Raw genomic sequence first — 21,264 nt, 5'->3', positions numbered from 1 at the left:
AGCTCTCAAGTGTGAACTTTGCTGGGCCAGCTCTCAACACGAATGGCAAGCCCCGAGCAAAGCGTGGATCTGCAACAGATCCCCAAAGCGTTTATGCAAGGGTGAGTATTTTTCGCTCTTGTCCAATGTTATCTCTGATCAATGTTAAAACTCCAGCACCGGAGAGAGAGGATCAACGAGAGGCTCAAAACTTTACAACACCTTGTTCCAAATGGTGCAAAGGTAAATTAAAAGAATCTTCTGCTTAGTTTACTCAATGAATTTACCATGCAGGTTGACATTGTGACAATGCTTGAAGAAGCAATACATTACGTGAAGTTTCTACAGCTGCAAGTCAACGTGAGTTGTCACAAAATGGTCTCTAAACACGATTACTAATTTTGTTAAGCTTTATTATGCAGATGTTAAGCTCTGATGAGTACTGGACTTATGCACCCACAACATATAATGGTCCTGAGACACCTCTAGGACTGAAATTACCACTGACGGGATCATGAACAAACTTCGATTCTTTTATTTCTTTTTGTGGGATCTAGATTGCCAAATAAGCATGAAAAAGGTCCCCATTATAAATGTACATTACTCGTGAGAAATGTATGTATTTTTTTCTAGCAAAAGTTTTGCTTTACATCAATCAGTATATAAATCTAAGCATTGAACAAAAAAAAGTTTTTTTTTACCTGTAGGAGATTACCCTAGCCTTGCCAGTGGCGATGACGATGAAGCAGCCATTTTTTAAGCTCAACACTGGAGCTTCCATTCCATCACTGGGTTTTGGAAGTGGTACGCCCATCAGCGTGGAGGAAATGAAAGCTGCGGTTGTGTGTGCTATCAAGGTTTGTTTTACCTTTTTCTCCCAAATGTCGAATGCAAATGAAAATCCATAGCTCGGATATCGGCACTTTGATACTGCTGGCTTGTATGGAACTGAAGCTGGCATTGGAGAGGGACTTGCCCAAGCTTTTGCAACTGGCCTTGTTAGTAGAGAGGATATTTTCCTCACGACAAAGCTCAAACACGAGGATCACGGTAGCCAGGATGTTCTCCCAGCACTCCAGAAAAGCCTCAGGTATAGGAGGATATATTTTTTGTTTCTTCTCACAAGTTCGAGTAGTGCCTTGAAGATGAACTATGTGGACTTGTTCTTGATACATGCTCCACTCAGAACAACCAGAGGAGCTCCATTCCCACCCAAGGAGGAAGATTTCTTACCTGTGGACATCCCGGCTACTTGGGAAGCCATGGAAGAATGCTTTCGAAAGGGGCTGGCCAAGGCAATCGGTGTGAGTAACTTTAGCACGAAAAAGCTGCACGACTTGCTTCAACATGCAAAGATCACTCCTGCAGTGGATCAGGTAATACCATGATCTTTAAGAAAACTTCTACCAAGTTCTGTTGTCACTCTTCAAGGTTGAAGTACATCCATTGTGGCAGCAAGAGCAGTTGAGAGACTTGTGCAAGAGAAATTGTGTCCAAGTGATTGCTTGGTCACCTCTAGGTGGTCTTGGCAAGCCTTGGGGAAGCAAATCCGTTATAGAGCATCCTGTTATCCAGGAAATCGCTCTAAAGCACCACAAATCTCCTGCTCAGGTACATAGTTTTCTTGATTCCCGTTAAGTTTCATTCATCCATGCGTACAGGTGATCATACGATGGCTCACGGAAAGCAACGTAGCTCCCGTTGTCAAGAGCTACAACTCCCAGAGACTGCTGGAAAACATAAACAGCTTCGATTTCAGCTTGGCAGACGAGGACCATAAACGAATCGAGAGCATCGCACAGGAAAGGCTTGGTATGTGGGATGCTTTGTGCAATTTCACTACCAGTCCTTACAAGTCACCGTTTGAGCTATGGGATGGAGAGATTTGAATGCCATCATAAGTTATATAACTCTGTCATCTTTTTATTTGAAAATTCTTCAAATGAAGAGTTACTTGGATGATGATCATGATCTTATGCGGTGCACAAAATTGATGATGGACGCGATGGTTCCAGCCACGCCCACCGCAGTTCCCACAGCCAAGATGGCATAGTTGACTCGGGCCTCCCACTTTGGCATCACGTTTCTGTATATTTTCAAATAAAATAACGAAGGAAGGATCACCGCTACGAGCATGCCTGAGGCAGAGCCTATAAATGCCACCACGGTTTCGAAATATGGAAAAACCATAGCCAACAAAAAAACGAAGATCATGAGACCGGTCCTGAGAAGCAGGCTGGATGCCACAAAACATCTCGAAGTATTGGGCCACGGGAATTTGCTCTCAATATCGAGAGCTATGGGAGCAAGGCATAGCGAATACTTGCTGAATGGAAGGAGAACAACCAGCCATAGCACAAGCTTGGCAGCAACCAAGTGTGTGGGAATATTTAGAGATACTTGCGGAAGTGTATAGTCCCCAAACATGGTTCCTCCTAGAAACGCGAATCCAATGTATATCATGGTGGAGATCATAAAACTGAGAACCAACACCTAGAAGTCCAGTACAAAGTTTAGTTTTACATCTCCGTGTCAGTCGATAAAAATGGTACCTTTGCATAGTTGGAGGGATTCTTGAGCGACGTATAAACACTAGGAAGAGCACAGTGAGCCGCAAAACAGTAGGCATAGATTCCCGCGATGTTGAGCAAGTTTTCCGGTCTCAAGTGTGGAACCGAGTGGTGAAACCCGACACCCAATCCAGTTCCAACATAAATCATTGTAACCGTGATGATCATGTACGTAACAATACCGAATAGAGATAGATATGATATCCATGCCAAGTTTCTCAGCCAGACTGTTGGAAGAACAACGAGGAACGCTATGAAAAGCAGCACCTTGGAAGGGCCAATCTCAAGAGCTGAGATCCGAAGAGTAGCATGAGGGAATAGCCTGGCAAGATTGTCACCCATGGAAATCGTGTAGCCCACCAACACTGCTATCATCTCGAATTGAACCAGCAAGGTGAAGGGAAGGCGAGCTCTGGAACCGAAGGCAGCCTCGGCAATTGTGTTGTATGATCCATTTGGGATGAGGCAGCGACCAAGAACATAGGCAGTATAGCAGCATATCACTGAAAATGCAAACAGGATGCTCAAACCCAGCCAGCCACCTTGCTCGAGAGCGTAGGGTGTGGTGAGGAAAGAAATCCCTGCAAAGAATCAAGGCAGCTTGCTTGAAGCTTTCCAAATAAGAAAATCGATTTATCACTCACCAAGTATGGCACTGACACTGTTGAATGTTGCATGTAGGAATGAGCTCCTTTGTAGCTTGTTTTGTGATTGATCATTTTGATCGAGGCTCTGCCCCTCCACCTCAAGAGCTTGGTGCTCCATATCTATCTCGACATCCCGCAGAGGTGAAGGCCCTTGGCAAAAAATCCAAAATCAAAAGTCATGGTAACAAGCCTTTTTTGAAGATTCGTGAGAATCAAGGTGATCTCGTGAATCTTCAAAAAAGGATTGTGCAATTTGATTCTCGCTTAAACTCAAAAAGTCTTGCTTAAACTCAAAAGGTCAGAAAGTCACGGTCGGGTTTCCTTACTTCTTATATTTGTAAAACCCTAAAGAATGAATTAGTGAATTACCCTAAATGTTTAATGATTAATTTTAAATTAGTAACATTAAATTTTAATTAGTAGTTATAATGGTGCCTTTGGCTATTAAGGCTGTTTGTGGTGAAGTAAATGAATTTACTATTGATCATATGATGTCCATGTGAACAAATCTGACTACCTCGCCTCACTTGTATTATTATCCATCCACACCTTTTGCCATTGCCAAAGAAAATTGAATCAAAACTCTGTGCTTGCTCACTCAACAAAATCCAGAAACAATTATAATTTTATAATTAAGTATATAACCTCTGCTTGGTTTAGGTTTTTCCTAATTGTGTTTATATTTGTGTTCCTTCTTATATTTTCTTTCTTATTTTGTTCATTCTGTTTAGCATTATGGCTAGATTGGAATGTGTAGACCATCATTAGATAGTATTCTTTCTTTTTCTGATCTTACTAAGAGAACTAATAGTAAGGTAAATTCATTTACTTTTTGTATTACAGTTGGTCTTATTCCAACAATAAAAAGTATAATTTATTTTTTACCTTTAAATACTTAAATAATTGAAAAATAATATACTAGAATAATCTTTAATTTATAATAATGAGGTGTATGACGTCCAAATAAACAAATGGGGTCCACCTAAATAAAGAATGGTGTTTATTTCTGACAATAGGTTTGCAAATTGATCGTTTCAATCAAGGCTGTCCCTCCATCCCACATGAAAAATTGCGAAAGCTCTCCTCCATGAATTTGTCAGGAGCTCCATTGAAGTCATGATCGAGACGCCCTACTCATCAGAAGCATCATCGCTCCATGCGTTTTGACCACCCAGTCACGAGACCGTCTCCCAAGTGTTTCTATCTTCAAAGGTGGTACACTGTCGCTCAAAACGTGTCCAACCCCACTTAATTTTCTTGACAGATGGGGGGGGGGGGACCACGTCAGCCTTTCGTCCTAGATAACACGGTGAGTGAACAAGATAACTTTCCATTCTCCCATGTCCGCAACAAAATCATGGGATCAAGCCGCTCTTCGTCTCTTGTGGCACGGAGGCTCCACATTCGATGCCTGGCTCAACATTGTTGCTGCGAAGGTTTCTCACTGATTTCTCGAGATAGATGTGCCTGACTAGTATCATACAAACATGTGTAGCTGGCTTCGCGGCTCCTCACTTTTCCACAATCCACTGCTCAATTGGGGCTGCCTTCGGCCATTGTTTTCCAGCTCCTTCTATCGGCGATGGGATTGTGGTCTCAATCCGCGATAAATGTTCTCTACTTGAGACACAAGCGGATGGTGAATCCAGAGACAACAGCGAATCAACCCTGGCACACGACTCAGGTACAATCAAAGAGTTTTAGAATCGACCACTTAAGAGCACCGCAGCTTCACGAAGTTATTGGAGGGCTTCTGGGATCTAAATGGAAGATTGTTTCCCTCGTGTTCAACATTGTCACACTCTTCTATGTTTCATCGGCTCAACTGATAGCATGTAGCAAGTGAGAGTTCTTTCTGACATTTTTTTTGTCACTCTCGATCATATCTCAGACTTCCTTGTCAATTGGGGCAGTGTGGCATACACCGTGAATGACAACTTGGACAAGAGAACCTGGACGTTTGTGTTTGGGGCAATCTTCTCGCTGCCAATTCTTTTCCCGAGCGCTCACAACTACAGAGTTTGGTCGTTCCTGGGAGTGGTCACTATTATCTTTGACTCTGCTTACATGACAATAGCAACGCTGTTTGACAGAAAGGCAAGACTATACTTTTCAATCATTACTAAAATCATTCCCACAGGCCGGAAACGTCAGTCATTCGTCACCACGAAGCTCCCAGGAATATTTTACCGGTTTGGTCGGGATGCTGATCCTCGGAAACGTTCCCATCCCTGTGTAAGATCATGTCACACTAGTAAAGTTTCATACTTGATAATGTGTTTTCACTACAAGGGAGATCATGGATGCAATGTGGAAGCCTGACGAGTACCAGGCAGCAAATCTCTACGGGATGGCTTGCATTTTGGTGGTGGTCATGCTTCCAAGCATCAGCATGGAACGCAAATTTGGAGACAAGCTTCTCGCCACCCCAAACGCAATGTTGCTACTCCCAAGATCAAAGTTTCACGACAGTGCCAACGTCCTCATCCTCCTTCATGTGGTTAGTATACCATGGATCCATATGAGCTCCAAGTTCTACATCTTCTCTGATCGATCGAGAGAAACCCAATTCATCAGGTTATCAACTTTGGCATGTACTCCCTCGCACTCTACGCGACGTGGGAGAAGATAGTGCGCATCCACGACTCACCAAGCTACGTGAAGCGAACGTTGTCCCGGATACCGGTGTTCCTGGCGCTGTGGATCACCGCTCTCGCCTTCCCTTTCTTCGGTGCAATCAACAAGCTCTTGGACGCCATCCTTGTGTCCTGGAACTTCTTCATCATCCCGTGCGCGGCTTACATCGCAGTCTTTTGGTTGCCGCGGCCGCGGCGAGGCTCCAAATCCCTGTCGAGGCTGGGCTGGGGGGTGGATTTGAGCGTTTGCCTGGGGATTATCCTGTGGATGCTGGTCATGCAATGTGGGCTGGGCCTGTGGGGCGACGTCCACACTTTCGTCAAGGTGTTGGAGGGAACCAGGCCCTTTCCAAAGTGCTATCGCTGCGCACCTCCAAAGTAGAGAACAATTCTCCTTCTTCCTGGGCATATTCCTAGAATTTAGGGCTGCCGATTCCTGTATAAGTGTTTTTGCTGCTCCGGAAATAAGTGAAGAGTTAGGCAGCACACTGAGTACAAGAGTCACCACATCTGTGATCCATACGCCGCAAATAGTTGAGAACCGTATGGAACTGTTTGCAAGACTTTCCCAGAGGCTCATTATGCGAAGCCAATGTTGTTGTTGTCCTTGTGTTCTCCACCACATCATGTGCAGGAAAGACAGAGACAAATAGGGATCATCATAACAATCTGCTCGAGGCTACCCCACCATGTGGAGATGATTCCAGTGGAGTGGTTCCATAAAGCTTCTCGATCTAGGCCCCAAGAACATGTTATATTGAAATCCCTTGCAATGGCACTACCACAGAGAATGCTACCGTCCCAACTCCATGCTCAAGCCCTGGAAGAATGCGTGAAGCCCTATCTTCCGGCCTGCTATGAGAGTTCTAAACAGCACGGGAGGGAATTTTTTTGGTGGGTTCCTCTTCGCAGTGATTGGATTCTCTTTAGTTCCATGTGCTGATATCAGTAGCACTAAAGAGGAGGAAAATTCTGTATTGGGACAGCGAGCATAACTGCGAGTGTGCGCTCATATTTACATGATTCTGAGTTTGCACAAGCGTGGAATTTAAGTAAGCTTTTGCGAAAGTGACTGTGAGTGATGGTGTAAGCTTTGTAATGCTTACTTGTTGCTTAGTGCTTCAACAGGAATACCAGAGGAGAAGAGACATCTTGCGACAAGCCAACTATAGGCTCCATGGTTCATGTGGAATACACAGCTTGATTATGTAGAGGAGCTGTTGATATAAATGTAGAGAAGCAAGGTGACTTTGAGCTTGAACTGAGCAGTGGGCTTGTACTTGGCCTTCTCGACACATATGTTACTGTTATGTGTGTTGGTCAGAGTGCTCACTTAGAGCAAAGAGGGAAAGACATTTGCTAGTTTTTGTAGCCAGTCAAGGGTAGGAGACACCTTATATATAATGTAGTATTACAACACAAATACAATTGAATCTGGCACCACTTCACTTAATTTGTCCTCAGACATGTGATGCTGATAGTAATTGGATTTGTACAGCACCGTGTCCCTGTAGAGAAATGCATGGTCATCATTACCACTTCTAGAGCTGCTGCTCTGAATCACTGCCACCACGTTGAAGCTCACCTTGCCACTCAGAAATGGCTCCAAAGTGATAGAGCAAACCAGGACCTCATCAATCTCTGCTGCTCGTGGGTGATGACAGACCCTGTAAGATCTTCATCCGTGTCCCTTGTGAGATCTTCGTCCCTGTCCCTCGCACTGCCCTTCTCACCTGGCCGCTACGTACATGTGACTGATCCCAAACTGGTGGAGGATTCTCATGGCCTTGAGATCTTCTCACTGGTGATGCTGCTGCTGCTACTGCTACTGCTGTGATTCCGACTCCAAATCTCCTCTCTCTATCCAGCCACTGCTGTCGTTGATCAGATAGCGATTTGTAGTGGTGCTTAAATTTTGTATCCTGGATCCACACGAGAATGACGTGATAGCAAAGAGCAAGACTTACCTGTAGCATTAAGTTGACTCTACCATTGGGACTTCTAGATAGCCTTTCTGTCACCATACTGCCGTAAAAAGCTGTGACAAAACCATACCCCAACCGAAGAACTTCCTCTAGCTTTGATAGCAAAACGTACAAAGCACTATGTTTACCTGTATCCCAAGATATTCACTGACTTTCTCCAAAAAGAATAGATATCAGAGGTTCCACTTTGTAATCAAGACGAAAGGATAAATGTAAACACTGCTAACACAGCAGTATATTGATACCTGTAGCGACAGGATCATATGGGTGAAATATGTTCATCATTTGCCTGCATGCTGGCTTTTTTTCTTCAATGCTTTCATCTTCCCAGTACTCATGACCTGTTCTTTTGCAAACACATTCAACTTACGTTGCAAAGACCGTAAATCATATACATACCCATTTCCAAAGCATTCATTCTGGAGACTCAGAAACAGTGGCGACACAACTGCAAAAAATGCGAGAAAGAAACTTATCAACAGTGAAGAAACAAGGAGCTCGCTCTCCTTGTTTTGTTCCTAATGCTGCAAAGTGACACGAGAGAGAGTTAGACATGAAACCCTCAGATATGAACAGCCATAACCGTTATAAGAGAGTATTCCATCTTCCTCAAGAGAACTTGTCATAAACTGAAGAGCACCATGTATGGCTGTCCAGTATGACTATCACGCTGCAAATTAGAAATCCCTCTCAATGCATTAAAAACGCAAAACTGAAGAACAAGGAAGCAAACTGTGGACGAAAATTTCTATTTTTTCTCTTGGTTCCAGCCTTGAGCACCTGGAACAAACAGGAACTTTAAGCCTCAAAAGAGAATAGCAAAGAGCAAGAGAGTGAAAAACCTTGATTCTAGTCGTGGTTTCAGCCTCGAGAACCTGGAACAAACAGGGACTTGAGAGACTCAAAAAAAGAATAGCGACGAGCAAGAGTGAAGAACCTTGATTCTAGTCATCGATGACAACGTGAATCCCCTCATTGTCCGAGACGTCATCCCTGCCACATAGCCTCTTTGCCTTTCACTCCCAATCATAGTTGCAGCTAGACGTGCAAATGTTCAAACGCGTCCACGTTTAAACGCCGTTTAAAACGTTTTTTTCAGGACAATCAAACGCTTGCCTAAAATGATTAAGAAAACACTAATATTTACTAAAGACACTTTAATCTAATATTAAGTTTATAAAACCCAACCGAATAACATAATAAAACAAATGAAAGAAGAAGCCATTTCGCTGTTCTGCTTGTCTCAGCACTGGACCAGTTCTCCGTGCTTGCCACCATAGATTCTGCTGGCCCCCCTGAACCCTGTGTGGCTTGCTGCAGCAGATGCCCATCATCGGCATCTGCTGGGTCTGCTAGCTCGAAATCGGAAAAACTGCTGCGAGATTTTTTAAGGGTTCATGGCAGGAATTGGAGGACACTGCGAATGCTGGAGCTGGAAGCATGTGATACAAGCAGAGCGGCATTGGACATGTAAGTATTGTCATGAGATTCACACTGGGGGAGCGGAGCGAGTGCGAGCACATCTTGCTGGAGTTTGGGCAAGAGGTGTGAAAACGTGCAAGGCAATGAGGGAGATCCCTTATGAAGTTCTGAAGAAACCCTAAAGAAACCCTAAAGAAACTTTTGTCTCTTTTCGCAAATAGTGCAAACGCGTTGGGAGTTTAGAACGGCGTTTTTTAACGCGTTTAAAACATTACGTTTTTTTAGTTTCATACGGTTTCCGGCAACTATGCTCCCAATCCTCGTTGCATTTCCGAGCAGAGCACGTCGATCTGCCAAATGCACCTGCACAGGCGGATGCCGGCAGATTTGTTCCCCGCGTAAGTCTGGAAGGCGTCGAGCCTGTTCTCGCTGATCATCAAGCACAACTATGGCGACACAGAGAAAGCCATGCAAACGGAGAAACAAACACAACCTCGTTGTAATAGGCTGGGACTTTCAGCCGCTTAGGATTGTTATCCAGTGCCGTTCCCAGGACTTCTTCTGGAGCAGTCCAAAAATGAACGTGTTAAGAGTTTTTTCTAGTGTCTAAATCAAAGGAACTCACTCAAAGGTGTTGGATAAGGAACAAATGTAGGTTGCGGCTTTTGGTAGAAGGTTTTTGGTCCCTCGCCAGGCTCGATGCCGCTGTTGCTGCAATTGGCCAGAATATCTTGGTCATCCTGGAACATCTCAAGTTAGAATCTCAGGGACAACGATAGGGGGGTTGAGACTCTTTTACCAGATGATATTCTGAGTTGAGTACTTTTTCCATAAATGCGACTCGTTTCTTCACGAACTCAATAATTCTCCTGTTGAAGAACGTTTTGGCATGGGTTAAATGATTGTCATTTTCCAGCACATGGCCATTAACCATGGTATCCTGAGCTTTTGAACTCGAGAATGAACCAACCGGTGGCAGCTTCAGTTCTTCAGGTACGGCTGACTGTAGCCTTCTAAATCATTCCATGGTTCTTTGAATGGTCCACCAGGAAAGTATGATCTGAAATCAACTACTGAGGTGCTCTGCAATGAGGACACACACACACACAGACAGACACACACACAGAGAGAGAGAGAGAGAGAGAGAGAGAGAGAGAGAGAGAGAGAGAGAGTTCTTGCTCTCCTTATGGTCACGTGCCCTAAAAGACATTTGCCATTTTTTTATGGTTCCAAAAGTCATAATTTTACATTGTCTAATCTTAACCGTTAAATTTTAGGATATGCCCAGAATAAATCTCCCCAAATCTCTCCATCCCATAGCTCAAACAATGACTTGTAAGGACTGGTAGTGAAATTACACAAAGCATCCCACATACCAAGCCTTTCCTGTGCGATGGTCTCAATTCGTTTATGGTCCTCGTCTGCCAAGCTGAAATCGAAGCTGTTAATGAAGCTGAAATCGAAGCTGTTAATGTTTTCCAGCAGTGTCTGGGAGTTGTAGCTCTTGACAACGGGAGCTACATGGATTTCCGTGAGCCATCGTATGATCGCCTGTACGCATGGATGAATGAAACTTAAGAAAAATATGTACCTGAGCAGGAGATTTGTGGTGCTTTAGAGCGATTTCCTGGATAACAGGATGCTCTAGTACGGATTTGCTTCCCCAAGGCTTGCCAAGACCACCTAGAGGTGACCAAGCAATCACCTGGACACAATTTCTCTTGCACAAGTCTGTCAACTGCCCTTGCTGCCACAATGGATGTAACTCAACCTTGAAGAGTGACAACACAACTTGGTAGAAGTTTTCTTGAAGATCATGGTGTTACCTGATCCACTGCAGGAGTGATCTTTGCATGTTGAAGCAAGTCGTGCAGCTTTTTCGTGCTAAAGTTACTCACACCGATTGCCTTGGCCAGCCCCTTTCGAAAGCATTCTTCCATGGCTTCCCACGTAGCCGGGATGTCCACAGGTAAGAAATCTTGCTTTGCTCTCTCTGGAAAATTCTCCAAAGTTTGTGGTCTCTCGCAGTTTAACTACCTGGATCTGTCGACACTACCTACATACATACGTACACACTACAAGTACCTTTTACATAGTTGTCTCTGTTGTGTTTGACCATCGAATGAATTTTTATTCATGAGATTTTGGTCAATATACAACCAAAAACGACGCGTCTCCTGGCGTCCTAGCTGGCACTGGTCCGTACATCGTACGGCTTGCCACCGTAACACTCCCACTCGGGCAGACGCCAAGTGCAGCCCGAAACTGAGAAAATTTCGGCTGGGAGAGTGCCTTGGTCAGAACGTCAGCAGGCATGTCCTGAGTAGAACAATACACAAGCTCGACGATTCCATCTTCATATTGGTCTCGAAGAAAATGGTGTACTGTGTCCATGTGCTTTGTTCTTGAATTGATCTTGCGATTCTTGCTTAAGGCAATGCAACCCTGATTGTCGCAATAGATCGCTGTTGAACCTGGAAGAGAGTGTTCCATGTCCGTTAGAAGACGACGAAGCCAGATGGCCTCCTTGCAAGCAGCGCTAGCAGCCATATACTCAGCTTCGCAGCTAGAGCAGGCCACAACACTCTGTTTCTTGCTGCTCCAAGAAAGAGCTGCTTGTTGCAAGCTAAAAAAATAGCCTGTGTGTGATCTTCGTGAATCTGGGCAGCCAGCCCAGTCCGAATCACAGTAGCCCTGTAAGCGTGTGACTTTTGGCGTGTAAAGTAAGCCAAAAGAAGTGGTAGCTCGTAAGTACCGAAAAATTCTTTTTACTGCTTGCCAATGTGCAGGGCCTGGATTGTCGAGAAACCTGCTTACCATGCTCACTGAGAAGGCAATGTCTGGTCGCGTGCACACCACCAGGTACATCAAGCTTCCCACGGCACTTCGGTAAGGAACGTTCGCCATTTTCCTCCTATCCGAGTCTGTAGAAGGAGATGTATCCTTTGAAAGTCTTAAGCCAGCAACCATTGGCGTGGGTGCAGGCGCACAAGAGTCCATGCTGAATCGTTGCAGGACATCTTCCACATACTTGGTTTGATGCAGAAAGAGGGAGCCATCTTTTCTGCGATCAATCTGGATGCCAAGGCAGTAGCGAGCTTCACCAAGGTCCTTCATCTCAAAATGAGATGAGAAAGCCACCTTGATTTTAGCTAGGAAAGCAAGGCTGTTGCAAACGAGTAGAGTGTCGTCTACATACACAGCGATGTAAATCACTTCATCTCCCACTCGTTTAAAGTAGAGATTCGGATCGTTCTTGCTCCTGGAAAAGTGAGATTTCACAAGAAAATCATCAAGCTGTTTGTACCATTGGCGAGAGGTTTGCTTCAAGCCATAAATCGCCTTGTGGAGCTTCCAAACGTGGCTCTCTTGTCCTGGGACCTTGTAGCCTTCTGGCTGCTCCATATAGATGTCCTCATCAAGCTCTCCATTCAGGAAAGCCGTCTTGACATCCATCTGGTGTACGTGCCAATTGTGCGCAGCTGCTAAAGCGAGCAAGGTGCGAATGGTAGTCAGCTTGACCACTGGGGCAAACGTCTCAGTGTAATCCACACCAGCCACTTGAGAGTAGCCTTTCGCCACCAAGCGAGCCTTGTAGCGAGCAATGGTGTGGTCTGGGTTGAGCTTGATACTAGGAATCCACATGGATTTCACTAGTTTACGCCCGGCCAGAGCTCTTTCCACCAAGGAGAAGGTGTTGTTCTTGAGAAAGGAGTTATACTCCTCATCAAAGGCTGCAACCCATTTGTCTCTGTTAGGAGAGGCAAGAGCATCGACGTAGCTGCGAGGAACTTCCGGAATGTCCACGCCAGCAAGCAATGTCTCAACCAAGCCTTCAGGAATGTCTTGAACGACCGAGAGCATTGTCTCGATCAACCGCTGCGGAGGAACACCTAAATTCGACCGGGAAGACCGGCAGGGAGGCTGATCCGGAGGTACTGCAGGTTGCTCCGGAGGGCCTCGAGGAGAATCTGGTGCGCGCTGGGCAGCCGCGGGTGGTTCTCCATCGAAATATAGGTCATCCCTGAGTGGCGGTTGAGGCCGAACAGGGGATAGGGTACCGGTTTTGGCAAATTTGGCAAAACCGGAACGCGTAGATCTCCCACCTGGAGATCTGGCGCTCTGGAAGCTCCCACTTGCAGCGGCAAGATAGGAGAGACTACCACCGGTTCCAAGGTTGAAGAAAAGTCTTCAGTTGGAAGAATCGGGGCAGGAGGGAAGAGATCTCCCACTGGATGAGAACGAATAGCATTCTCATTGAAGTGAACGTCGCGGGAGATAATCAGCTTCCTGGAGACTAGGTTGAAAATCCTGTAAGCCTTGTGCTCCAGGCTATAGCCAAGAAAGATGCCTCGCCCGCTGGTGGGCGTAAGCTTCTTTCTGATGGCCTTGGGGACGTGAGTGTAGGCCTCACATCCAAAGATACGCAAGTGATCGATGGCTGGCTTGCGGCCTGACCAGGCTTCTTCAGGTGTTTTTCCAACCACGGCTTTTGTAGGGAGCCGATTTTGTAGATAGCAGGCGGTCATAACTGCTTCAGCCCAAAACATAGCAGGAACGCGGTTGGCTTGTAGCATGCTATTTGCGGCATCTATCAAGCTCCGGTTCTTGCGTTCTGCAACTACTCCTCATCCTAATGCACCTAGTGATGCGTCTTGCTGTTGCTATTGCACGCCTACGCATCCTACACTGGTTTCTCCTTCTCGTCATCCAGGATCATAGATCTGCTCTGATACCATGTTGTGTTTGACCATCGAATGAATTTTTATTCATGAGATTTTGGTCAATATACAACCAAAAACGACGCGTCTCCTCTGTCCGTACATCGTACGGCTTGCCACCGTAACATTCTCCTCCAATGTTTGTCTTGTTTGCGCTATAAGCTCTTCTAACTTTCCTGTGTTGCTACAAAAGCTTTGAGCACTGATAGATTCGTTGGAGCCTTCTTGTGTTCTTTCCATTGCTACAAACGCTCCGAGCATTGATAGATTCGTTCAAGAGATCTATATCACTTGTGGAGCTGCCAAAAGAACTTGTGAGGATCCGAAAGAGAAGGAATCGAATGCCGCACACTCACCTTGTCCCGTCCCAGCTTCTTTTTCTTCCTCGCCATCTCCTTTCTAGTGTGCTCGTCCAGGCCGCTTCCCTCGAACTCAAACCAGGTATAGTCCTTGAAAGCTCGGCTCATGAGCATCTTCCTCTTGTTGTCGATCTTTCGCTTGCGGCCGGAGAGATCAAACGCCTCCGGGAGCTTCCCCGCAAGCTTTGGAGATCGAGCGAGCTTTCGCTCCTCTTCTCCCTCTTTGGATGCAGCATTGCTGGCGGTACTCGCCCTCCTCAGCCTGGCCCTGTAAGCGCGCTCGCCGAGAAGACTGGCGCGTGGGTGAAGTCGCGGGCCTCCTTGAATCGATGGAGCGCCGTGCGATGTAGCCCTCCTCCTGGAACCCCCGATCGCTGAAGTCCCTGCGCGTGAATCTCCCTTGTCAGCGAACCATCGCCGAGGCAAACGGAGCGATCTGAGCTGCCTCAACAAGCCGCCCACAGCCGCCTTACCTCGCATTCTCTCATAAAAGGCTACAGCAAAAACATTTATATAGGAATCGATAGCCCTAAATTCTAGGAATATGCTCAGGGTTTTCTACTTTGGAGGTGCGCAGCGATAGCAGTTTGGAAAGGGCCTGGTTCCCTCCAACACCTTGACGAAAGTGTGGACGTCGCCCCACAAGCCCAGCCCACATTGCATGACCAGCATCCACAGCATAATGCCCAGGCAAACGCTCAAATCCACCACCCAGCCCAGCCTCGACAGGGATTTGGAGCCTCGCCGTGGCTGCGGCAACCAAAAGACTGCAATGTAAGCCATGCATGGGATGATGAAGAAGTTCCAGGACACAAGGATGGCGTCCAAGAGCTTGTTGATTGCACCGAAGAAAGGGAAGGCAAGAGTGGTGATCCACAACACCAGGAACACTAGTATCCGGGACAACGTTTGCTTTATGTAGCTTGGTGAGTTGTGGATGGAAATGTGTGATTTTGTGTATGTGGAATGCTCTATCAACTTCATTGCTTTGGTATGGTTATGTACATAACGGTATGGGTGTGACGCTTGGCGGTTGGTGTCTTGGATGAATGACTTGTCTTCTTTGCTGATGTGGAGACTTGTCATCACTTGTCTCCACACTCCTCAAGGCTCACACCGTCAGTCAAACGGAATGATTTGAGGAAGAGTTCATGCTTCACTTGAGGCAAGGACTTCGTTAGGATATCAGCAACCATTGAGATGGTCGGACAGAATTCCAGGTTGATTATTCCATTGTTGACTTGATCCCCGATGAAATGGAACCTCAACTGAATTTGAATCCCGAGGTCCTGCAACAACGTCTTAAGCCATATAGCCTCTTTCGCTGCTGCTGCAGCTGCGATGTATTCAGATTCGCATGAGGACATCACAGTGATCTGCTGCCTCCTGGAACACCAACTAACCACATTATGGTTATACATGAAGACATACCCTGAGGTGGATCTTCTGTCATCTAGATCTCCTGCCCAGTCTGCGTCTATGAATCCCACCAGGCCATTGTCTCCATCTCCTCTTGCATATTTCAATGTGAATTTCCTTGTGCCACTCACATACCTCATGATCTGCTTCATAGTGGCCCAATGTGAGGGTGATGGATTGTCCAGGAACTTTGAGACTGCTCCCACATTGAATGCAAGATCAGGCCTAGTTGAGACCATCAAGTAGATGAGGCTCCTGACCACTGAACGGTACAGTGTTGTGGTCTTCTCCTCAGGAGTGTCATCAGAGGTTGATGTCAAACTAAAAGCCTTGGACAACTTTGAGCTTGCTTCCATAGGAGTAGCCACTGGATTAGCGTTAAGCATAGAGTACCTCTGGAGAATGTCATGGATGTATTTGTCCTGGGAGAGCTCAAGTACTCCATGTTGCTTATCCCGGTAGACTTGAATTCCTAGACAGTAGTGCAAGTTTCCCAGATTGGTCATCTCGAATTTAGCAGCGAGAGAGTCCTTGATGCAGCAGATGAGTCACATCTGGTTGGAGGTGAATATTGTATCGTCCACATATAAGGCTAAGAATAGAAAGCCTTGGCCATCTCGATATATGTAGAGATTATTATCAGCCGTGCTGTGAGTAAAGCCCAACGAGGTCAAAAAGCTGTTAATTTTAGTGTACCATGACCTGGGGCTTTGTTTCAGCCCATAGGGAGCTTTGTGCAAGCGACAGATGAGATGCTCTTGTCCGGGACATATAAACCCAGGAGGCTGGGCAATGTACACCTCCTCCTCAAGATCATTGTTCAGAAAAGCAGTTCCCACATCAAGTTGATGGAGCTCTAGTTCGAGCTTAGCTGCAAGGCTCATCAAAACATTGTTGTCAGCTTTACAACAGTGCTATAAGTTTCAAAGTAATCAACTCCCTGGATCTGAGAGAAACCACGAGCTACAAGTGTGCCTTGTAGCGCTTGATGCTACCATTAGCTCAATATTTCTTCTTGAACAGCCAGTTGGCTGTGACTGCCTTCCTGCCGGGAGGGAGCGGAACCAATGTCCAGGTTCCATTCTTGATCAGTGAGTCATACTCGTCCTACATGGCCGCTTGCTAGTGTGAGGCATCAGGACTAGAGAGAGCAGCCTGGTCAGCAATGGAGCTCATGGCCCAGTAGAATCCCTTCTTGCGTGGAGCTTGAGCAAGAGATTCTAGAGCTCTGACTGTTGGCTTGCTCACTCGTCCTGAACGGGTAACAGCTCCAATCTCTTGATGAGGTGGTGGTGTCATGAGAGAATCTGGAGGAGGTGAGCGGGAAGATCCTCCAACTGTTTCTTCACCAACAAACAGCTCGTCCATAGTAGCAGCAAGATTCTACTCACTGGATAAAGTAGTGTTGCTACTAGTAGCCACCGAAGTGACTAGAGGAACTGGTAGCAGCGGAGTTGCTGGAGGAGGCTCATCACCAAGTGGAGGAGGTGTTCCTCCTTCTGGAATGAGCAGCCTCTGGACTCCTGGTGCAAGTGGGTGGGTGAGCTCATCATCCAGCATTGGGGTCAAGTCCACCAAGTTAGAACTTGAAGGAATAGTATTTTGAATGTGACAATAAAGCTCTTGCTCATTGAAAGAGACATCTTGGTTGACCATGAGCTTCTTGAGAGCAAGATTATAGAGGCGGTAGGCCTTGATAGCCCACAAAGATGTTCTTCTGGCTCATAGGATCCAGCTTCTATCGAGTCGCATTTGGAATGCGAGCATACGCTATACACCCTAAGACCCTCAAGTGCCCTAACTGAGGACACTTTCCAGTCCAAGCTTGGTAAGGAACCACACTAGTGCTCCTTGTGGGAAAGTTACAGATGTAAACAGCCGTGTTAATGGCTTCACCCCAAAAAGAGTTGGGTATGCTTGCGTGTTGGAGAAGGCAATGAACAGTCTCTAGCAAAGTGCGATTGAGGCACTCTGCCATGCCGTTCTATTGGGGAGTATGGGCTGTTGTGTATTTAACTCTTTGGCAAGACTGCGCACTGGAGAGATTTACAAGCAGGACTATAGTGTGCATTGTACAGCAACATGCCCCAGACAAGCATGCCAGAGCTCAATGGTGTCTTGTGCCTGGAAAGCAAGCACTTGAGCTGGAAAAACCAGTTCTGCATTTAAACAGTAGAGTGTTTCATACCTCATGCCACTGGCTACAAGAGTACCAACATGACCATAGATGGTGCACCCTTTTGGGAAGAAGGTGGTAGTAAAGCCTTGATCTGAGGCTGCACCTATAGAAAAAACTGTCTACCTTGCTTCAGGTACAAAGTGCACATGATGAACCTCTTTAAGAGGTCCATCAGGTAGCTTGATCACCACCATGCCACGACCTTCCACCTGGAGTGGCCGCTTGTCGCCGACATAAACCTGTTGTGGAGCTTGAAGAGCCTTATAAGTGTGAAATGTAGACCTTAAGGGAGTCATGTGAAAGGAGGCACCACTATCCAGCCATAGAACTGCAAGAGTAGACACCGGTGACAGGTAAAGAGCCATCATCACGACACTTTGCACGACACTCACGCTTAACATGCCCCATCTTTCCATAATAGTTGCAAGGACCCTTTTTCTTCTTGGAGAAGTTAGATTCAAAGCTGGGAGTTGTAGCAGAAGAGATATGAAGCCCACGGCTAGTGCCTCTTTTCCTTTACTCCCCACTCAATTGTTTCTTACCAAGAAACAAGCCTACTTGCGAGCAGCCTGAGGGGATCCTTGATGGCCAGTTTGACACTCAGCAATCTTGCGCTCTTCCTCGAGCAGATTAGAGTAGAGCTCCTCCATGGTTTTGCCTAGGACAAAAGAAAGCATGGAGGACGATTGTTGCAACTCTAGGGATACAGAGTAAAGCAAGAAGGCTTTTGCATAGTCATCGGAAACTATAGCACCTAATTCCTTCAGCTGTTGCATTAAGCCTTTGAGCTTCCCGATGTATGTTGCCATTGTCTCACCAAACTACATGTGTAGGAAGAAAAATTTCTGGGTCAGAACCAATTTAGCATTACCGGCTATGGCTACAAAGACTTGGGAAATCCCAATTGGCTTTGGCAAATTTTTCTAGATCAAGGAGATGAATAAATTCATCTCCAAGACCTAGTCCAATCATGGAAAGGGCTTTGCGGTTCTTGGAGTCCCAAGTAGCCTACAAGGCTGCTTCTATATCTTGAGGTTTCACTTCGGTTCCCTCACCAAATCCCAACAATCTTTTGCCATTAAGATTAATTGGACTTTGGTCTTCCAAGTCGTGAAGTTCTCACCCGTGAACTTCTGGAGTAGCTTTTCCCATCTTGCATCCCAGTTGCCAGCTGGGATGGCCATGGTGCTCGCTAGGGTGGTTCTAGATGTAGTGCGAGGTGGAGTACTAGTAGCCATTAATTTCTAGAAGAAAGGACAAAACAGCAGAGTAAGCTAGAAGCGAAGAGGGGGAGGAGGTGGTGGGCATCATTGGAAGGGATGCCCACACGCCGTGCACACAGAGCAACAATGAGGGTAGAGGCACGGATGGACATCACGTTGCGCTCACTTGTGTTCTTGAATCCATCACTCCACCCTAGCAAGGACTGCGAGAGCCCTAGCGCAGTCCTGCTCATCGCGTTGCTGTGTTTGCCAGTGTTTCGCCATCAGGATCGAAACAAACCCAATACCATGTAGATGTGTGATTTTGTGTACACGGAATGCTCTGTCAACTTCATTGCTTTGGTATAGTTATGTATATAATGGTATAGGTGTGACACTTGGCGGTTGGTGTCTTGGATGAATGACTTATCTTCTTTGCTGACGTGGTGTCTCCACACTGGATGCACACTATCTTCTCCCACGTCGCATAGAGTGCAAGGGAGTACATGCCAAAGTTGATAACCTGGCTATCTTCTCCCACGTCGCATAGAGTGCAAGGGAGTACATGCCAAAGTTGATAACCTGATGAATTGGATTTCTCTCGATCGATCAGAGAAGATGTAGAACTTAGAGCTCATATGGATCCATGGTATACTAACCACATGAAGGAGGATGAGGACGCTGGCACTGTTGTGAAACTTTGATCTTGGGAGTAGCAACATCGCGTTTGGTGTGGCGAGAAGCTTGTCTCCAAATTTGCGTTCCATGCTGATGCTTGGAAGCATGACCACCACCAAAATGCAAGCCATCCCGTAGAGATTTGCTGCCTGGTACTCGTCAGGCTTCCACATTGCATCCATGATCTCCCTTGCAGTGAAAAAACATTATCAAGGGTGAGATCTTACACAGGGATGGGAACGTTTCCGAGGATCAGCATCCCGACCAAACCAGTAAAATATTCCTGGGAGCTTCGTGGTGACGAATGACGGACGTTTCCGGCCTGTGGGAATGATTTTAGTAATGATTGAAAAGTATAGTCTTGCCTTTCTGTCAAACAGCGTTGCTATTGTCATGTAAGCAGAGTCAAAGATAATAGTGACCACTCCCAGGAACGACCAAACTCTGTAGTTGTGAGCGCTCGGGAAAAGAATTGGCAGTGAGAAGATTGCCCCAAACACAAACGTCCAGGTTCTCTTGTCCAAGTTGTCATTCACGGTGTATGCCACACTGCCCCAATTGACAAGGAAGTCTGAGATATGATCGAGAGTGACAAAAGGAATGTCAGAAAGAACTCTCACTTGCTACATGCTATAAGTTGAGCCGACGAAACATAGAAGAGTGTGACAATGTTGAACACGAGGGAAACAATCATCCATTTAGATCCCAGAAGCCCTCCAATAACTTCGTGAAGCTGCGGTGCTCTTAAGCGGTCGATTCAAAAACTCTTTGATTGTACCTGAGTCGTGTGCCAGGGTTGATTCGCTGTTGTCTCTGGATTCACCATCCGCTTGTGTCTCAAGTAGAGAACATTTATCGCGGATTGAGACCACAATCCCATCGCCGATAGAAGGAGCTGGAAAACAATGGCCGAAGGCAGCCCCAATTGAGCAGTGGATTGTGGAAAAGTGAGGAGCCGCGAAGCCAGCTACACATGTTTGTATGATACTAGTCAGCCACATCTATCTCGAGAAATCAGTGAGAAACCTTCGCAGCAACAATGTTGAGCTAGGCATCGGAGCCTCCGTGCCACAAGAGACGAAGAGCGGCTTGATCCCGGGAGAATGAAAAGTGATGAGAGACTATTTTTGTCACTTACCATGTTCCATCCAAACGGAACGACCTCTCCTTTACGTTCAAAAACGTTAAAAATTTTCAGCCGTCACTGACAAACAAATGACTAACATTTAAGACGAAAGACTCATGTGGTCCCTATATCTTGGTGTCCATAGAGACAGACACGTTTTGAACCACCTCTGAAGGTATAAACACTTGGGAGGGTCTCATGACTTTGTGGGAGCACAGCCTCTCGAGTCTTCTCTTTTGAAGTTTCTACAGGACTTTAATGGAGCTCGAGAGCATTCACAATTGGGCTTTCCTTTTTCATGTGGGATGGAGCTTTGACAGAGGACTTTCATTGACCTTTCA

The 21,264-nt window shown here is 46.1% G+C and overlaps 6 protein-coding genes across 10 annotated transcripts; 2 read left to right on the top strand and 4 right to left on the bottom strand.

The window, feature by feature from the left end:
- Positions 1 to 695: 695 nt before the first annotated feature.
- On the top strand, positions 696 to 1,942 carry LOC9661637 (NADPH-dependent aldo-keto reductase, chloroplastic). 2 transcript variants are annotated; one of them, XM_024659104.1, is made up of 5 exons: positions 696 to 836; positions 888 to 1,069; positions 1,115 to 1,355; positions 1,435 to 1,590; positions 1,641 to 1,942. In XM_024659104.1, exons 1-5 carry the CDS (start codon positions 714 to 716, stop codon positions 1,866 to 1,868), a joined length of 930 nt encoding a protein of 309 aa, XP_024514872.1. In that variant the 5' UTR covers positions 696 to 713; the 3' UTR covers positions 1,869 to 1,942. The 2 variants fall into 2 exon arrangements, with proteins under 2 accessions (XP_024514872.1, XP_002963142.2); XM_002963096.2 differs by having other exon boundaries at positions 1,411 to 1,590.
- A 2-nt stretch (positions 1,943 to 1,944) lies between these two features.
- On the bottom strand, positions 1,945 to 2,442 carry LOC9643352 (amino acid transporter AVT1H). Its single transcript, XM_024661393.1, has one exon. The coding sequence runs from the start codon at positions 2,440 to 2,442 to the stop codon at positions 1,945 to 1,947; it is 498 nt and encodes a 165-aa protein (XP_024517161.1).
- Positions 2,443 to 2,498: 56 nt separating this feature from the next.
- LOC112341387 (amino acid transporter AVT1G-like) lies at positions 2,499 to 3,314 on the bottom strand. The gene is made up of 2 exons (XM_024661382.1): positions 3,194 to 3,314; positions 2,499 to 3,052 (listed from the first exon to the last, which is right to left on the bottom strand). Exons 1-2 carry the CDS (start codon positions 3,312 to 3,314, stop codon positions 2,499 to 2,501), a joined length of 675 nt encoding a protein of 224 aa, XP_024517150.1.
- A 1,198-nt stretch (positions 3,315 to 4,512) lies between these two features.
- LOC9661636 (auxin transporter-like protein 3) lies at positions 4,513 to 6,315 on the top strand. Of its 2 annotated transcripts, XM_024659095.1 has the most exons (7): positions 4,513 to 4,632; positions 4,692 to 4,880; positions 4,926 to 5,038; positions 5,110 to 5,293; positions 5,337 to 5,431; positions 5,489 to 5,696; positions 5,774 to 6,315. In XM_024659095.1, exons 1-7 carry the CDS (start codon positions 4,537 to 4,539, stop codon positions 6,212 to 6,214), a joined length of 1,326 nt encoding a protein of 441 aa, XP_024514863.1. In that variant the 5' UTR covers positions 4,513 to 4,536; the 3' UTR covers positions 6,215 to 6,315. The 2 variants fall into 2 exon arrangements, with proteins under 2 accessions (XP_024514863.1, XP_024514857.1); XM_024659089.1 differs by having other exon boundaries at positions 4,692 to 5,038.
- A 3,905-nt stretch (positions 6,316 to 10,220) lies between these two features.
- LOC9661635 (NADPH-dependent codeinone reductase 1-3) lies at positions 10,221 to 14,799 on the bottom strand. The gene is made up of 5 exons (XM_024661374.1): positions 14,340 to 14,799; positions 11,066 to 11,232; positions 10,831 to 11,010; positions 10,616 to 10,756; positions 10,221 to 10,322 (listed from the first exon to the last, which is right to left on the bottom strand). The coding sequence occupies exons 1-5, from the start codon at positions 14,797 to 14,799 to the stop codon at positions 10,221 to 10,223; spliced, it is 1,050 nt and encodes a 349-aa protein (XP_024517142.1).
- Positions 14,800 to 19,470: 4,671 nt separating this feature from the next.
- LOC9643351 (auxin transporter-like protein 3) lies at positions 19,471 to 20,919 on the bottom strand. 3 transcript variants are annotated; one of them, XM_024659119.1, is made up of 7 exons: positions 20,824 to 20,919; positions 20,576 to 20,764; positions 20,418 to 20,530; positions 20,163 to 20,346; positions 20,025 to 20,119; positions 19,702 to 19,986; positions 19,471 to 19,642 (listed from the first exon to the last, which is right to left on the bottom strand). In XM_024659119.1, the coding sequence occupies exons 2-7, from the start codon at positions 20,675 to 20,677 to the stop codon at positions 19,588 to 19,590; spliced, it is 834 nt and encodes a 277-aa protein (XP_024514887.1). In that variant the 5' UTR covers positions 20,678 to 20,764; positions 20,824 to 20,919; the 3' UTR covers positions 19,471 to 19,587. The 3 variants fall into 3 exon arrangements, with proteins under 3 accessions (XP_024514887.1, XP_024514895.1, XP_024514879.1); XM_024659127.1 differs by having other exon boundaries at positions 19,471 to 19,701; positions 19,779 to 19,986; XM_024659111.1 differs by having other exon boundaries at positions 19,779 to 19,986.
- Positions 20,920 to 21,264: the final 345 nt, after the last annotated feature.

Source organism: Selaginella moellendorffii, unplaced genomic scaffold, assembly GCF_000143415.4.
Source record: "Selaginella moellendorffii unplaced genomic scaffold, v1.0 SELMOscaffold_2, whole genome shotgun sequence".
NCBI classification, from domain to species: Eukaryota; Viridiplantae; Streptophyta; class Lycopodiopsida; order Selaginellales; family Selaginellaceae; genus Selaginella; species Selaginella moellendorffii.
Note: the sequence above shows the minus strand (reverse complement) of the source record. Positions and strands in the feature narration are given on the sequence as shown.

Bases quoted from the DNA above. Each gene is read 5' to 3' on its own strand.
- LOC9661637 (XM_002963096.2), top strand. From the start codon at position 714: ATGACGATGAAGCAGCCATTTTTTAAGCTCAACACTGGAGCTTCCATT. The intron at 1,356-1,410 runs GTAATACCATGA...TCACTCTTCAAG, and splicing joins TCACTCCTGCAGTGGATCAG to GTTGAAGTACATCCATTGTG. The intron at 1,591-1,640 runs GTACATAGTTTT...CCATGCGTACAG, and splicing joins ACCACAAATCTCCTGCTCAG to GTGATCATACGATGGCTCAC.
- LOC9643352 (XM_024661393.1), bottom strand. From the start codon at position 2,442: ATGATATACATTGGATTCGCGTTTCTAGGAGGAACCATGTTTGGGGAC.
- LOC112341387 (XM_024661382.1), bottom strand. From the start codon at position 3,314: ATGGAGCACCAAGCTCTTGAGGTGGAGGGGCAGAGCCTCGATCAAAAT. The intron at 3,053-3,193 runs GTGAGTGATAAA...TTGCATTTTCAG, and splicing joins CAGTGTCAGTGCCATACTTG to TGATATGCTGCTATACTGCC.
- LOC9661636 (XM_024659089.1), top strand. From the start codon at position 4,537: ATGTCCGCAACAAAATCATGGGATCAAGCCGCTCTTCGTCTCTTGTGG. The intron at 4,633-4,691 runs GTTTCTCACTGA...AAACATGTGTAG, and splicing joins TCAACATTGTTGCTGCGAAG to CTGGCTTCGCGGCTCCTCAC. The intron at 5,697-5,773 runs GTTAGTATACCA...CCAATTCATCAG, and splicing joins TCCTCATCCTCCTTCATGTG to GTTATCAACTTTGGCATGTA.
- LOC9661635 (XM_024661374.1), bottom strand. From the start codon at position 14,799: ATGCGAGGTAAGGCGGCTGTGGGCGGCTTGTTGAGGCAGCTCAGATCG. The intron at 11,011-11,065 runs GTAACACCATGA...TCACTCTTCAAG, and splicing joins TCACTCCTGCAGTGGATCAG to GTTGAGTTACATCCATTGTG. The intron at 10,757-10,830 runs GTACATATTTTT...AAATCCATGTAG, and splicing joins ACCACAAATCTCCTGCTCAG to CTCCCGTTGTCAAGAGCTAC.
- LOC9643351 (XM_024659111.1), bottom strand. From the start codon at position 20,677: ATGGGATTGTGGTCTCAATCCGCGATAAATGTTCTCTACTTGAGACAC. The intron at 20,347-20,417 runs GTGAGAGTTCTT...CAATTGGGGCAG, and splicing joins CAACTTATAGCATGTAGCAA to TGTGGCATACACCGTGAATG. The intron at 19,643-19,778 runs GTTAGTATACCA...GAAGATAGCCAG, and splicing joins TCCTCATCCTCCTTCATGTG to GTTATCAACTTTGGCATGTA.